At 44.0% G+C, this 14890-nt stretch overlaps 2 protein-coding genes across 5 annotated transcripts in view; one reads left to right on the plus strand and one right to left on the minus strand.

The window, feature by feature from the left end:
• Nucleotides 1-469: 469 nt before the first annotated feature.
• On the minus strand, nt 470-11058 carry LOC148686453 (uncharacterized). Of its 3 annotated transcripts, XR_015949228.1 has the most exons (5): nt 10852-11052; nt 6788-6914; nt 4644-4769; nt 3938-4063; nt 470-1011 (listed from the first exon to the last, which is right to left on the minus strand). XR_015949228.1 is itself a non-coding variant. In XM_088666907.1 (4 exons), the coding sequence occupies exons 1-4, from the start codon at nt 10907-10909 to the stop codon at nt 887-889; spliced, it is 435 nt and encodes a 144-aa protein (XP_088523033.1). In that variant the 5' UTR covers nt 10910-11054; the 3' UTR covers nt 470-886. The 3 variants fall into 3 exon arrangements, 1 of the variants encoding a protein (XP_088523033.1); XR_015949229.1 differs by lacking the exon at nt 4644-4769 and having other exon boundaries at nt 10852-11058; XM_088666907.1 differs by lacking the exon at nt 6788-6914 and having other exon boundaries at nt 10852-11054.
• A 1799-nt stretch (nt 11059-12857) lies between these two features.
• Nucleotides 12858-14890, plus strand: part of LOC148686454 (uncharacterized) — a 50033-nt gene continuing 48000 nt past the window's right edge. For both annotated transcript variants that reach the window (XR_015949230.1, XM_088666909.1), the window contains exon 1: nt 12858-14336. The gene's annotated coding sequence lies outside the window, so the exon portion shown is untranslated. The remainder of the gene's footprint in view (nt 14337-14890) is intronic.

Below are 14890 nucleotides of genomic sequence, written 5' to 3' on the forward strand. Positions count from 1 at the left end.
GGGGTGGGCTGGATTGTTGTACCTGAATTCAAATGTTGTATCTGAATTCACGGGATTCTAAGGTTATGGTGCTGGAGGAGACTCTTGAGAGTCCCATGGACTTCAAGAAGATCAAACCTATCCATTCTGAAGGAAATCAGCCCTGAGTGCTCACTGGAAGGGCAGATCCTGAAGCTGAGGCTCCAATACTTTGGCCACCTCATGAGAAGAGAAGACTCCCTGGAAAAGACCCTGATGTTGGGAAAGATTGAGGGCACTAGGAGAAGGGGACGACAGAGGACGAGATGGTTGGACAGTGTTCTCGAAGCTACGAACATGAGTTTGACCAAACTGCGGGAGGCAGTGGAAGACAGGAGTGCCTGGCGTGCTATGGTCCATGGGGTCACGAAGAGTCGGACACACCTAAATGACTAAACAACAACAATAACAAGGTTAGGCTGCTGCGAAGGAATGATCCAGAGACGTGGAGTAATTTGAAAGTTACAAATTCATTTATTGCATGCGTGCAACGAATAATGACGCAGCTTGGTTTCCCAAACTGGCCCAGAACACAGTTTGCATCAAACTTATATACCTTAGGATTAAAGCTTACATCATAACACGGTCATCCGATGCCTGGGATCCCTTGCAACTCTACCATTCTATGATTCTGTGCCTTTCTTATGCTTGGATTTGTATTCAGTATGAAATAATGAACCTTCATCTTTATTTTAAAGTAGGATTTCTAATCTGTGTTTTAATTGGCATTGGAGCTCATCCAATAGTCGTGCTGATTTATCCTTGTGTATCGCAAGGAGACATTCTTCACCGGCAATTTTTTTTTTTAAAAAAAAAATCAGAATTACAGGAGGAGGGGACATTGACACTTGATACTGTTGCATCAGCTTCACTCTTTTTTGCAACATTTCGTGTCTTCGCCCTCACATTTTGCTGATATAGAAGAAACACAGGTGTCATCAGGTATTTTCATGCAGATGCCCCCCAGCTCTTCGCATCTTCTCTGTGGTGGTACTGCAGAAAAGAAACAAGTAGCTATATTATTATTATTATTATTATTATTATTATTATTATTATTCCAAAGAGTAAATAAGGAGGACACCAAGTGCATTCAGGTAGACTCTGAGCCTGCCTATGACTCACTTTGGACTGAAGACAATTGTCCTATGGCCAGTATGCACACATTCTGTAAAGAGCTTCAGGGGGGTGGAATAGATGAGCTCTGAGGTGTCCCCCCGAATCTAAGATTCTGAATATAGCTTGACAATGCATGCTGGGCTCCATCCACAGCCTTGGTATTCCCTTGTCTGAGACTCCTGATCACTTGCCGTGAGGACAGGATTAATAATACAGACAATTCCCCACTTACATGCGTGACTGCGTATATCACATGGCACCGGGAAATTAATAGTAATACTAATAATACTAATATTTTATTGATATGCCACCCATCTGACTGGGTTGCCCCAGTTACTCGGGGTGGCTTCCAGCAAATTAAAACATCAAACATTGAAAACTTCCCTATACAGCAGGGGTAGGCAACCTAAGGCCCGTGGACCGGATGCGGCCCAATCGCCTTCTAAATCTGGCCAACGGTGCCCTTCAGCTCTCTATATTGGACAAACAGGCCAAACCCTACGCCAAAGGATAAATGGACATAAATCTGACATCAGGAACCATAAGACTGAAAAACCAGTAGGAGAACACTTCAATCTCCCAGGACATTCTATACAAGATCTCAAAGCAGCTGTTTTATAACAGAGAAATTTCAGGAACAGACTGGAAAGGGAAGTTGCTGAATTGGAAATCATTACCAAGCTTAAAACCATGGAAGCACCTGGGATGAATAGAGATATCGGATTCTTATCTCATTATGCATGATCAAGCTTTCTTTAGCACCTCAGCCCAGGACTAATTGCAGCCATCAGCAGCCATTAACACCCATCTACAGGTTTACCACTCCCATCAGCCCATCTCCCATTCCCACCCACCCCCACCACCCTCTGTATATATATAGGGTCTGACACTTCTGTTTCTAGTGTATCTGAAGAAGTGTGCATGCACACGAAAGCTCATACCAAAATATAAACTTAGTTGGTCTTTAAGGTGCTACTGAAGGAATTTTTTTATTTTGCTTCGACTCAGACCAACACGGCTACCTACCTGTAACTAAATCTGGCCTGCGGACGGCCCGGGAATCAGCGTGTTTTTACATAAGTAGAACATGTTCTTTTATTTAAAATGCATCTCTGGGTTATTTGTGGGGTCTGCCTGGTGTTTTTACGTGAGTAGAATGTGTGCTTTTATTTAAAATGCATCTCTGGGTTATTTGTGGGGCATGGGAATTTGTTCCTTTTTTCTTTTCTTTTTCAAAATATAGTCCGGCCCACCACATGGTCTGAGGGACAGTGGACCGGCCCATGGCTGAAAAAGGTTGCTGAACCCTGCTATACAGGGCTACCTCCAGATGTTGTCTAAAAGTCAGCTGTCTATTTCCTTGACATCTGACGGGAGGGCGTTCCACAGGGCAGGTGTGACTACCAAGAAGACCCTTGGTGTGTTTCAATTCAGTAATGCAATTCAAACCCAGAAACGGCCAGAGAGATCCAGAGAGCGCTCGTAGCTCATGAGGAGACCCTCCCCAGAGCCCGAAAGGGATGTCAATGAGGCCCCCAGAGCTTTAATCTTAGTTGGGGATATTTTTGGATCCAATATTTATGGTATGGATTGGAGAGGGAGGGGTATGGAAGGTGCATAAAGGGTGTTTAGAGGGTCTTCCTCAGTTTACGTGATTTTACGCAGGGGCAGAATGTAGCCCCATGTAAGTGAAGAGTTGCCTGCAGCAGCAGCAGCAGCAGCAGCAACAACAACACATTTAGTCTGACACTTAGGAATAACAATAAAATGAAAGGCTTGCTAAGATGAATATGCACAACTTGCAGACTTAACATATAGAATAAGAGAACAAGAAGAACATACGTTTAAAGAAGATTGGAAAGTGTTTGTTGAGTAGAGTGGTACCTTGGTTTATGAACAGCCCTGTTTACAAACTATTCGGTTTACGAACTCCACAAAACCAGAAGTAGTGTTCCGGTTTGCGAACTTTAACTCGGTCTACGAACGGAAGCCGGACGGTGGAAGGAGGCCTCATTAGGGAAAGTGTGCCTTGGTTTAAGAACGGTTTAAGTTTAAGAATGGACTTCCGGAACGGATTAAGTTAGTAAACCAAGGTACCATAGGCTCCCAGTACATTTCTGAGCACAGTTTAAAGTGTTGGTGCTGACCTTTAAAGCCCTAAATGTCCTTGGCCCAGTATATCTGAAGGAGCGTCTCCACCCCCATCATTCTACCCGGACACTGAGGTCCAGCGCCGAGGGCCTTCTGATGGTTCCCTCACTACGAGAAGCCAAGCTACAGGGAACCAGCCAGAGGCCCTTCTCGGTAGTGGCACCCGCCCTGTGGAATGCCTTCCCACCAGATGTCAAGGAAATAAGCAGCCCTGTTTAGGCAAGTTTTTAATATTTAATGCTGTATTGTTTTTAACACTCGATTGGGAGCACCCAGTGTGGCTGAGGAAACTCAGCCAGATGGACAGGGTATAAATATTATTATTATTATTATTATTATTATTATTATTAACCACTGTATATAGAAAATAACTATGTACAGCTGAAAATGCTGGCAGCATTAAGATAAATTCAACAGTGTATATAGGTTTTGATGGATGCAATAACGGAATGCTGAATGGTTTATTTTCTGTAAAATATGCAGGGATTTATGATATGTAAAATGAACCATGGAAAGAGTAGAAGGGAAGTCACTGATATCTTAAGGATGTAAAAATGAGTACTTTAAATTGTGAAACAGAAAATTTAATATATATATATATATATGGAATAACAACCAAACACCCATCTTTGCAGAACTGCGCATGACTTACATCTGCAGCATATCTCATTATCACGAGAGCATGGTAACTGAAGGATGTCGTCATTATCACAGGCTTCGATTCGTTTAGGGCGGCAGTAGCCCCTCCGGTCTCCACACTTCTCCTCAGGCGGCGGCACTGTACAAAAAGGGGGGAACAAATCAGGCGGCTGTTAGTTGGGAGACAACTTGGCATAGCCCTTACCTTCTGCCCCCCCCCACACCCTAAAAGGTAGTTCGATGTACATCAAGGAGCATAGGAGCCAACTCCTAGGGGCCGTGGGGGCTGTATTGTTTTTAACACTCCATTGGGAGCACCCAGTGTGGCTGAGGAAACTCAGCCAGATGGACGGGGTATAAATATTATTATTATTATTATTATTATTATTATTATTATTATTATTAACCACTGTATGTAGAAAATAACTGTGTACAGCTGAAAATGCTGGCAGCATTAAGATAAATTCAACAGTGTATATAGGTTTTGATGGATGCAATAATGGAATGCTGAATGGTTTATTTTCTGTAAAATATGCAGGGATTAATGATATGTAAAATGAACCATGGAAAGAGCAGAAGGGAAGTCACTGATAAAATGAGTAGTTTAAATTGTGAAACAGAAAATTTAATTATATATATACACACACACAAAAAAACCATATATATATATATGGAATAACAACCAAACACCCATCTTTGCAGAACTGCGCATGACTTACACCTGCAGCATATCTCATTATCATGAGAGCATGGTAACTGAAGGATGTCGTCGATAGCACAGGCTTCGATTCGTTTAGGGAGGCAGTAGCCCCTCCGGTCTCCACACTTCTCCTCAGGCGGCGGCACTGTACAAAAAGGGGGGAACAAATAAGGCGGCCGTTAGTTGGGAGACAACTTGGCATAGCCCTTACCTTCTGCCCCCCCACACCCTAAAAGGTAGTTCGATGTACATCAAGGAGCGTAGGAGCCAACTCCTAGGGGCCGTGGGGGCTTCGGCCCCCACAATAACACATTTGAGGGGGCCAGGCCCCCAGAATGTTGATGGGCGTTCCCATCCAAATGGTGTGTGTGTACTGCATCATGTGATCGCAGGGCCCCGACAATATTTTTTCCAAGTTGGCAACCCTGTCAAGGGGAACATCCTGGTTTTCAATGAAGCTGGCTTGATGGTTCTGATATACCTTTATTGATTAGTTACCAGCACAGGAGAGGGGGGCTTCTGACCCCCGTCCAGGACACATCTGGCCTGCCAGGTCTCCCATTTGGCTCATGGGGCCATTTTTTGCAACACCACGTCCACCTTCCCCACACATGAAGTCGTATATAAGCAGTTACCCAACCCTGGAGAAAGCAGAATTAGCTCATCTGCTGATAGTATAATAGAGTTGGAAGGAGACCACGAGGGTCAACCTTTCGAAGGAACCTTTTGCCCGACGTGGGGCTTGTACCCATGACTCTGAGATGCAGGGGGAAGTTCCATCCTACTTGGGCTTTCAGTGCAAAGCCTTTCCTGATCAGGAGGGGGTTTGCATTAAAATGAAATTTCCCTCTCCATTTTATAGCAGGGGTTTCAATTGCCCTTGCTGACCATCAAATTATGGGCCATGCAGGAGAGTCTTTCTCAAGGAAGCAGTTTCCATTGAAACTGTGGGTGCTGACCTTTAAAGCCCTAAATGGCCTCGGTCCTGTATACCTGTAGGAGGATCTTCACCCCCATCGTCCAGCCCGGACACTGAGGTCTAGCTCCGAGGACCGTCTGGTGGTTCCCTAGCTGCAAAGTTACGGGGAACCAGGCAGGGGGCCTTCTCGGGAGTGGTGCCTGCCTTGTGGAACGCCCTCCCATCAGATGTCAAGGAAATAAGCAGCCCTGTTTAGGGAAGTTTTTAATATTTAATGCTGTATTGTTTCTAACACTCGATTGGGAGCACCCAGTGTGGCTGAGGAAACTCAGCTAGACGGACGGAGTTTAAATAATATATTATTATTATTATTATTAGTATTATTATTATTATTATTATTATTAACCACTGCATATAGAAAATAACTGTGTACAGCTGAAAATGCTGGCAGCATTAAGATAAATTCAACAGTGTATATAGGTTTTGATGGATGCAATAATGGAATGCTGAATCATTTATTTTCTGTAAAATATGCAGGGATTAATGATATGTAAAATGAACCATGGAAAGAGAAGAAGGGAAGTCACCATAGCTGCCAAGTTATCCCTTTTTTACAGGGATTTTCCCTTATGCTGAATAGGCTTCCTCACGAGAAAAGGTTAAACTTGGCAGCTATGGAAGTCACTGATATCTTAAGGATGTAAAAATGAGTAGTTTAAATTGTGAACCAGAAAATTTAATAAAAATTATATATATATATATATATATATATATATATATATATATATATATATATGTGTGTGTGTATATGTGTATATATATATATATATATACAGTTGTACCTCGGGTTACGACCACCTCGGTTTGCGAACAGTTCGGGTTACGAACCGCGCAACCCCGGAAGTGTTTTCGCCGCGCGCGCGTGCGCAGAAGCGGCGCGCAGAAGCGGCGCGCGCAGAAGCGGCGCGCGCAATCGCGCGATCTGCACATGCGAAAAGCGCGCTTTGCGCATGCGCAAAATGGCGCCGCCCATCGCGTTCGGGTTACGAACTATTCGGGTTACGAACTGCGATCCGGAACGGATCGCGTTCGTAACCCGAGGTATTACTGTATATATATATCTATACACACACGCACACAGACACACAAACATATATATATATATATATATATATATATATATATATATATATATATGGAATAACAACCAAACACCCATCTTTGCAGAACTGCGCATGACTTACATCTGCAGCATGTCTCAGTATCAAGAGGGCATGGTTAACTGAAGGATGTCATCATTAGCACAGGCTTCGATTCGTTTAGGGCGGCAGTAGCCCCTCCGGTCTCCACACTTCTCCTCAGGCGGCGGCACTGTACAAAAAGGGGGGAACAAATCAGGCGGCTGTTAGTTGGGAGACAACTTGGCATAGCCCTTACCTTCTGCCCCCCCCCACACCCTAAAAGGTAGTTCGATGTACATCAAGGAGTGTAGGAGCCAACTCCTAGGGGCCGTGGGGGCTTCGGCCCCCACAATAACACGTTTGAGGGGGCCAGGCCCCCAGAATGTTGATGGGCATTCCCATCCAAATGGTGTGTGTGCACTGCATCATGTGATCGCAGGGCCCCGACAATATTTTTTCCAAGTTGGCAACCCTTTCAAGGGGAACATCCTGGTTTTCAATGAAGCTGGCTTGATGGTTCTGATATACCTTTATTGATTAGTTACCAGCACAGGAGAGGGGGGCTTCTGACCCCCGTCCAGGACACATCTGGCCTGCCAGGTCTCCCATTTGGCTCATGGGGCCATTTTTTGCAACACCACGTCCACCTTCCCCACACATGAAGTCGTATATAAGCAGTTGCCCAACCCTGGAGAAAGCAGAATTAGCTCATCTGCTGATAGTATAATAGAGTTGGAAGGAGACCACGAGGGTCAACCTTTCGAAGGAACCTTTTGCCCGACGTGGGGCTTGTACCCATGACTCTGAGATGCAGGGGGAAGTTCCATCCTACTTGGGCTTTCAGTGCAAAGCCTTTCCTGATCAGGAGGGGGTTTGTATTAAAATGAAATTTCCCTCTCCATTTTATAGCAGGGGTTTCAATTGCCCTTGCTGACCATCAAATTATGGGCCATGCAGGAGAGTCTTTCTCAAGGAAAGTTTCCATTGAAACTGTGGGCACTGACCTTTAAAGCCCTAAATGGCCTCGGTCCTGTATACCTGTAGGAGCGTCTTCACCCCCATCGTCCAGCCCGGACACTGAGGTCTAGCTCCGAGGACCGTCTGGTGGTTCCCTACCTGCAAAGTTACAGGGAACCAGGCAGGGGGCCTTCTCGGGAGTGGTGCCTGCCCTGTGGAACGCCCTCCCAGCCAATGTCAAGGCAGTAAGCAAGTATTTTACTTTTAAAAGACAACTGAAGGCGGCCCTGTTTAGGGAAGTTTTAAATGTTTGATGCCATATTGTTTTTAATCTTCGGTTGGAAGCCGCCCAGAGTGGCTGGGGAAACCCAACCAGATGGGCGGGGTATAATTAATAAGTTGTTGTCGTTGTTGTTGTTGTTGTTGTTGTTGTTGTTAAACCACTGTTGAAATTCCGGGAGGGTGGATCTCCATCATATCAATGGCTTCAATGGAAGCTGCTCCCCCCTCCTGCAGGAAGGTGACTGTCCACTTATACCCTATTAGAGAACCATATTAAGCTCTCCCACCCATCAGCTGATGGACTGCTTTCTGTTGCGGGGAGCGCCTTTCTACCTGCAAGCAACAGCTGGATAGCTCAGTTGGTTACAGTGTGGTGCTGATAATGCCAAGGTTGCAGGTTTGATCCCTGTAAGGGACAGCTGCGTATTCCTGCATTACAGGGGGTGGACTAGATGAACCTCTGGGTCCCTCCTACCTCTATGAAGTCCTGACTTCAGCTCGACACACCTGCCAAATTTGGCCCGCGATGCCAAAATTCAACAGGATCCCGCCCACAGAACCAAAAACGCCCCCCACTCCATTCCAGCATCATGCCTAACTAGAATAACACACCCAAGAAAGTGCCCTGTGTTGCAAAACAACACTCCGAAGAACAACAACAAGCAACACGTCTGCTTATAATACTGACAATACTTTTTATAACATTATATTGTTTCAAATCTGGAAGGACAGATCCTGAAGCTGAGGCTCCAATACTTTGACCAGTTCATGAGAAGAGAAGAGAAGACTCCCTGGAAAAGACCCTGATGTTGGTAAAGATGGAGGGCACAAGGAGAAGGGGACAACAGAGGACGAGACGGTTGGACAGTGTTCTCGAAGCTACCAACATGAGTCTGACCAAACTGCGGGAGGCAGTGGAAGACAGGAGAAACATGCGAAGAGAAAGGCACGCTTGGCAAATCCACACCGTGATCAACTCCTGCCCGGAAACCAATGTCCCCACTGCGGAAGGACGTGTGGATCCAGAATTGGCCCCCACAGTCACTTACGGACTCATTGTTAAAAGCGTGTTTATGGAAGACAATCTTACTCGGCTACGAGGGATCACCAAAGAAGAAGAAAAAGAGTTGGACACGACTAAATGACTAAACAACAACTGTTTCAAAATTCATAAACAGAAGACATATAATATGTGCATGGAGTCACAAATTAATAAGAATCAAAGAAATGTTCCATGAACATTTCTTCCAGGATAATGAACTGTTTCAGTGATAAATCTTCACCAGCAAATTAAGAGTACCCAAAGGTACATCAAATGGTCATGGATCAGCTATCACTAGAAAGTGTAGTACTGTATCCCGGAAGACTTGTTCTGTCTGCTGCTGTGTTCGGAGCACCCTATTTCGATGTTTGGAGCACCCATCCTCTCATGTTTGTAGGATATTGACTGTGGAAAGGCATTCTGCCTCCATTTCAGGGATCTTAGACAGTCACTTGCCACTCCTACCATTCCTGTTCCTGGAACATTTATTTGATTCCATGCACATGTTATATGTCTTCTGTTAATGAATTTTGAAACAGTATAGTGTTATGAAAATAATTTCTGTCTATTATTAGCCAATGTATTGCTTGTTGTTGTTCAGAGTACCTAGAATAATGGCCAGCTAAGGGTTTTTTGTGGGGTTTTTTCCGTAATGATGAAGCTTCCTGCTGTAATTGAGTAAGCAGCACTGAAGCCACAGAGAATCAGTCACAGACATATAGACACAACACGTAGGCTAACAACTGTTAAATCAAGATGCTTCGGGCTGATCCTGGTGCCTAGGACCACAGCTTCAGGAACATAGGAAACATGGCAATCTGGCTAATACTGAGTTAGAGCACTGGTCCGCCTAACTTAATATTGTCTACACTGACTGGCAGCAGCTCCCAGGGTTTCAAATGAAGTTTTTCCCTAATCCTACTAGGAGATGCTAAGGATCGAACCTGGGAGCTCCTGCATGAAAAAGCAGGTGCTTATGTCTCCAATTACTTTTTGGCAATTGTTACTTTTAATTTCCTTGATTAGTTAAACAAAAGTGCAAACATAGCAAAAAGAAAGAAAGGTAACAACAAAGGAGTCACAGCCTGGAAGGAGTAGAACGATGGAGCGCAACTCCAAAGGAATAGTGAAGAATTACATCATGCAAAGATTCCCTTTACAAATAATAAATATTATCAGTGCTTTTATCTGGGGGGATTCAGGGGTATGCATACCCCTAAACATTTTGTACTTCTGTCCATTTACTGTATTTATTTTTCCCGATTTGAGCTATAAAATGGTGATTTTCTTGAGTCAAAATGAGAGCACCCCTAAACATTTCTTTTAGGGGGAAAAGCACTGAATATTATTATTATTCCCCACTTGTGTGCCTCGCTGCTGTTGAGAATGGAGGCTTAAATCAGCCAGATGCTTGTGTATACTGGTGGCACTGAGCAACTATTTGCCCCAAAATCTGTGTAAGAAATGAAATCATGCCATATATCATGAACTGCCCTGAGATCTTTGGATGAAGGATGGCATATAAATCTAATCAATCAATCAAAAGGTCATTCGAGCTCTGCCCTTTCAATACTTTTGGTTTATGAGATATATTTTTAAGAAGGGCAGTTTGCCAATCCCTGGAATGCCAACCACCCAAATTATTACGATTAGACCAGGATTTGGCAATACATTCCCATAGCTGCCAAGTTATCCCTTTTTTACAGGGATTTTCCCTTATGCTGAATAGGCTTCCTCGCGAGAAAAGCGAAAACTTGTCAGCTATGCATTCCCAGGTTGCCGTTAAGAGATGAGAAATTCAGGACTCGCCTCCCTCCCTATCCCTCCACCTGAGCTTTCCTCTTACCAGCAGATGTGTGAAAGAGGAGAGCAACCAAAGCAAAGAGCAGGCAAGGAAGTCCCATGGCTGAAGTTTTCTCTGAACGCTCAAGGTTGCTGGAAGGAAGCCTCTCCACAGCCAATCCAGGTCAAAATCTGGATAAGATCAGGGTGTTTTCCTCTATTTATATGGATGTGGAGACAATTGAATGCTCACTCTCTCTCTAACACACACACACATGGCTGTGGAGCACACGCAAATTGTGTAGCCAGGCATTTATATTGTGTCGCTAGACAATCAGAAAGGACCTGAGTCGGTTTGGCAGTTAACTAGTAATGATCTAGATCTGGAAGAACTAAGGCAAAAAAAAAAAAAAACTCACAAAAAATCTGTTAAGATGGGTGCAAATCAGCCGCTATGCCGATTTGCACACATCTTGATTTTTTGTGAGTTATTATTATATATTGGGAAAAGGAAGAGGTACTGAAGCTGAATGAATGGCAAGGGAAATTATTTGGATTTTTAGATCTAGCGAGATTAACCAATATATTAAGAGGAGGTAATAAACAAAAATTTGAACAAAATTGGGGGGAAATTGGAAACTATATGAAACAACAATGCCCCACAATAAAATCTTGGATCCACTTCTAATGATCGGCACTGATAATAAGAAACTGAAAATAAGAAATATGGAATAATAAAACTGAAAATAAGGAAAACGCAGAGCGTTGAAAGAAGCAGTAGAAAGAGAATATGTGATGATCGAGGTGTAGATAAGTGGAAGTATCAAAATGGAGAGATGTATTAGCTATTTGATTTGACTTGAATTACAAGGATAAGTAATTTTATTTTTAAAGTTTTTATTGTTATAAGTTTGTCCTAATTTGTTTATGTTAGATAATTGTGTGATATGTGTGAATAGAATATGTATGATGGAGGTTGATTTATCCTGGATGTATTTTATGTTTTAACCTTAATAATGTATTGTCAGGGTTGATGTGACTACTCTTGAGTAACGACCTTCCACATGCTTGTCTTTTAGACGTTTTTATTGGTGCACATTATTTACAGTGTAACGGACTGCTCATTCCATGTCTACTTGCTGAAGTCAGATTCCTGCACTACCCCCCTCCGCGTTCAGGACCAGCATAAAAGCCTCGGAACTGAGAAGCGCCTCCCTTTCCTCCTCCTCCTCAATTCCGGCGTCGGGGGGGCGGGTCTTCTGTCTGACCTATTCCTGTCCACTTTCTCCGCCTCCCTCTCTTCCTGACTATGGAGCAGGGGCTTTTGGATGTTGCCAGAGCCCTGGCACTCCCTCTCCGTTTCCTGACTCCCCCCTTCAGACCCCTCGCTCTCATGACTGCTGGGAGACGGGCTGCTCCTGATGAGGGGGGAGGGTTCTCTATAATCCCTCCCCCTTACAAGTATATAAAACTAAAAATAAAAAAGATGGGTGCAAATCAAAGCAAGCATGGATAATGCTCTGCAGTGTAGCTTGACTAAGAAGTAGAGCTGGGAAAGATATTTGGTTTAGTTCGCATTTGGCACACATTACTTGGCTGGGGAAATTGCATTGCAAAATTCAGAGAAGTGCAAATTTCAAAGGACGACTTTCCTTATACATTTTTAATTGAAATTCTCCACCCCCACTGCAGGGTCACAATATAGCTAAAAAACAAACCATATGAGTATATGTCATGACAAACAAAATGGGGGCTAGACTATTCAACTGGGTTCTGCAAGAGCAGGGTTCAAATCCTCACTCGGCCATGAAACTCACCGGATGACCTCAGGTCAGTCACTCACTCTCAGCCTAACCTACCTCACAGGGTTGTTATGAGGATGAAGTGAGGATGGTAACTATCTAATGGCATCAAAGAGGAAACTGGACTGCTTGCATATTGAATAACAGGTGATTTATTACCTTATTGTTTTGCTCAGGCTTTCGTAGACCCAGAAAATTGGTCCCTGTTTTATACATTGAATATATGTATATGTATATGTATATGTATATGTATATGTATATGTATATGTATATGTATATGTATATGTACATATGCCTAAGATATGTATATAGCAGCCACAATGGCTAGGCTCTTTCCCTGTGGTCAGATGCAGTCATGCTTCTGGTTGCCAGTTGCTGGAAACTACAAGAGAGGAGAGTGCTCTTATGCTCAAATCCTGCATACAGTTTTCATATTGGCACCTGGGTGGCTACTAGGAAAGTAGGATGCTAGACAAGATGGCCATTGGTCTGATCTAACAGGGTCTTCTTATCTGGTACTCAGAGTGATCAATCAACAACTTAGGATAAGGTTTTTTTCCTCACTCTGGTCTCAGTTTAGGACTTAACACTAACAAAACAGACTGGTAGGTGTCTGTTCATTGTTAAGCTTTTTTGGGGGGAGGTCACAGATACAGAATTTAAGGGACAGAGGAATAAGCATAGAATCATAGAGTTGGAAGAGACCACAAGGGCCATCCAGTCCAACCCCCTGCCAAGCAGGAAACACCATCAAAGCATTCCTGACAGGTGCCTGTCAAGCCTCTGCTTAAAGACCTCCAAAGAAGGAGACTCCACCACACTCCTTGGCAGCAAATTCCACTGTCAAACAGCTCTTACTTTCAGGAAGTTCTTCCTAATGTTTAGGTGGAATCTTCTTTCTTGTAGTTTGTATCCATTGCTCTGTGTCCGCTTCTCGGGAGCAGCAGAAAACAACCTTTCTCCCTCCTCTATATGGCATCCTTTAATATATTTGAACATGGCTATCATATCACCCCTTAACCTTCTCTTCTCCAGGCTAAACATATCCAGCTCCCTAAGCCATTCCTCAAAAGGCATAGTTTCCAGGCCTTTGACCATTTTGGTTGCCCTCTTCTGGACACGTTCCAGCTTGTCAGTATCCTTCTTGAACTGTGGTGCCCAAAACTGGACACAGTACTCCAGGTGAGGTCTGACCAGAGCAGAATACAGTGGTACTATTACTTCCCTTGATCTAGGCGCTATACTCCTATTGATGCAGCATGTGGTTATGGAAGTTCCAAGTGTCACACCCTGATGGATCTGGGGTCAGAGCCCAGATAAGGCGACCTGTTTGCCTAAGATCAAGACAAACAAGGAGAAAACAAAAGATCAAAATGCATTGTGCCGCTCCTGTACAAACAAAAAGGTTCAGCGTGTATACCTGGCAGTAACAGGGCCACCTTTGTCTGCCAAGTCTCAGCCAAAACTCATCCTGGGTCAGTGTAAAAAATGCGTCTAGAACCGGATTAGGTCACAGGAAACCTATCAAGAACATACCACCATAGCCTCAAAACTGAATCATCATGTTTTTGAGCTGTTGCATTACAAACCAGTTTTGAAACCTACACTTTTTAAAACCTGCATTCGCTGAGTTGAACATGGTCTGAACACTCCTTTGCTTGAGATACTGGTTTATGCAGATCCCACCTTGCTAAATCCAGGTTGTGGGTCTTTGGCAGTGAACAAATCATACCTTGGCATCAGACAGGTGAGTTGGGGTCCAATCCTGTGTGAAAACCTCTTGATGTATCTGCCTACAATTCGCCAGGCTGTTGTTGTTGTTGTTGTTTATTCAGCTATACCCAGAGGTCTCAGGGCGGTTCACAACAAGACCACAACATATCAAATCAAACCAAAAGCAGTAACCCAATAACCTCCCATAGGAGAGAAGCTCCTATGCATATGAATTTAGGTTTTATGAAAGGACCCCTGGACGGTTAAGTTCAGTCAAAGGCGACTATGGGGTTGCGGTGCTCATCTCACTTTCAGGCCGAGGGAGCTGGCGTTTGTCCACAGACAGTTTTCCAGGTCATGTGGCCAGCATGACTAAGCTGCTACTGGTGCATAGAGGACCATGACAAGTGCCAGAGCACACGGAAACACTGTTTACCTTTCCACTGCAGTGCTACCTATTTATCTACTTGCACTGACCTGCTTTCAAACTACATGGTACCTCCCGTTGCGGACGGGATCCATTCCAGAGCTCCAGTCGGATCCCAAGGTTTCCGCAACCGGAGAGACTGCTTCTGCACACGCATGCAC

Source organism: Zootoca vivipara, chromosome 3 (genome assembly GCF_965207765.1).
Source record: "Zootoca vivipara chromosome 3, rZooViv2.hap1.1, whole genome shotgun sequence".
In the NCBI taxonomy this organism is placed as follows: Eukaryota; Metazoa; Chordata; class Lepidosauria; order Squamata; family Lacertidae; genus Zootoca; species Zootoca vivipara.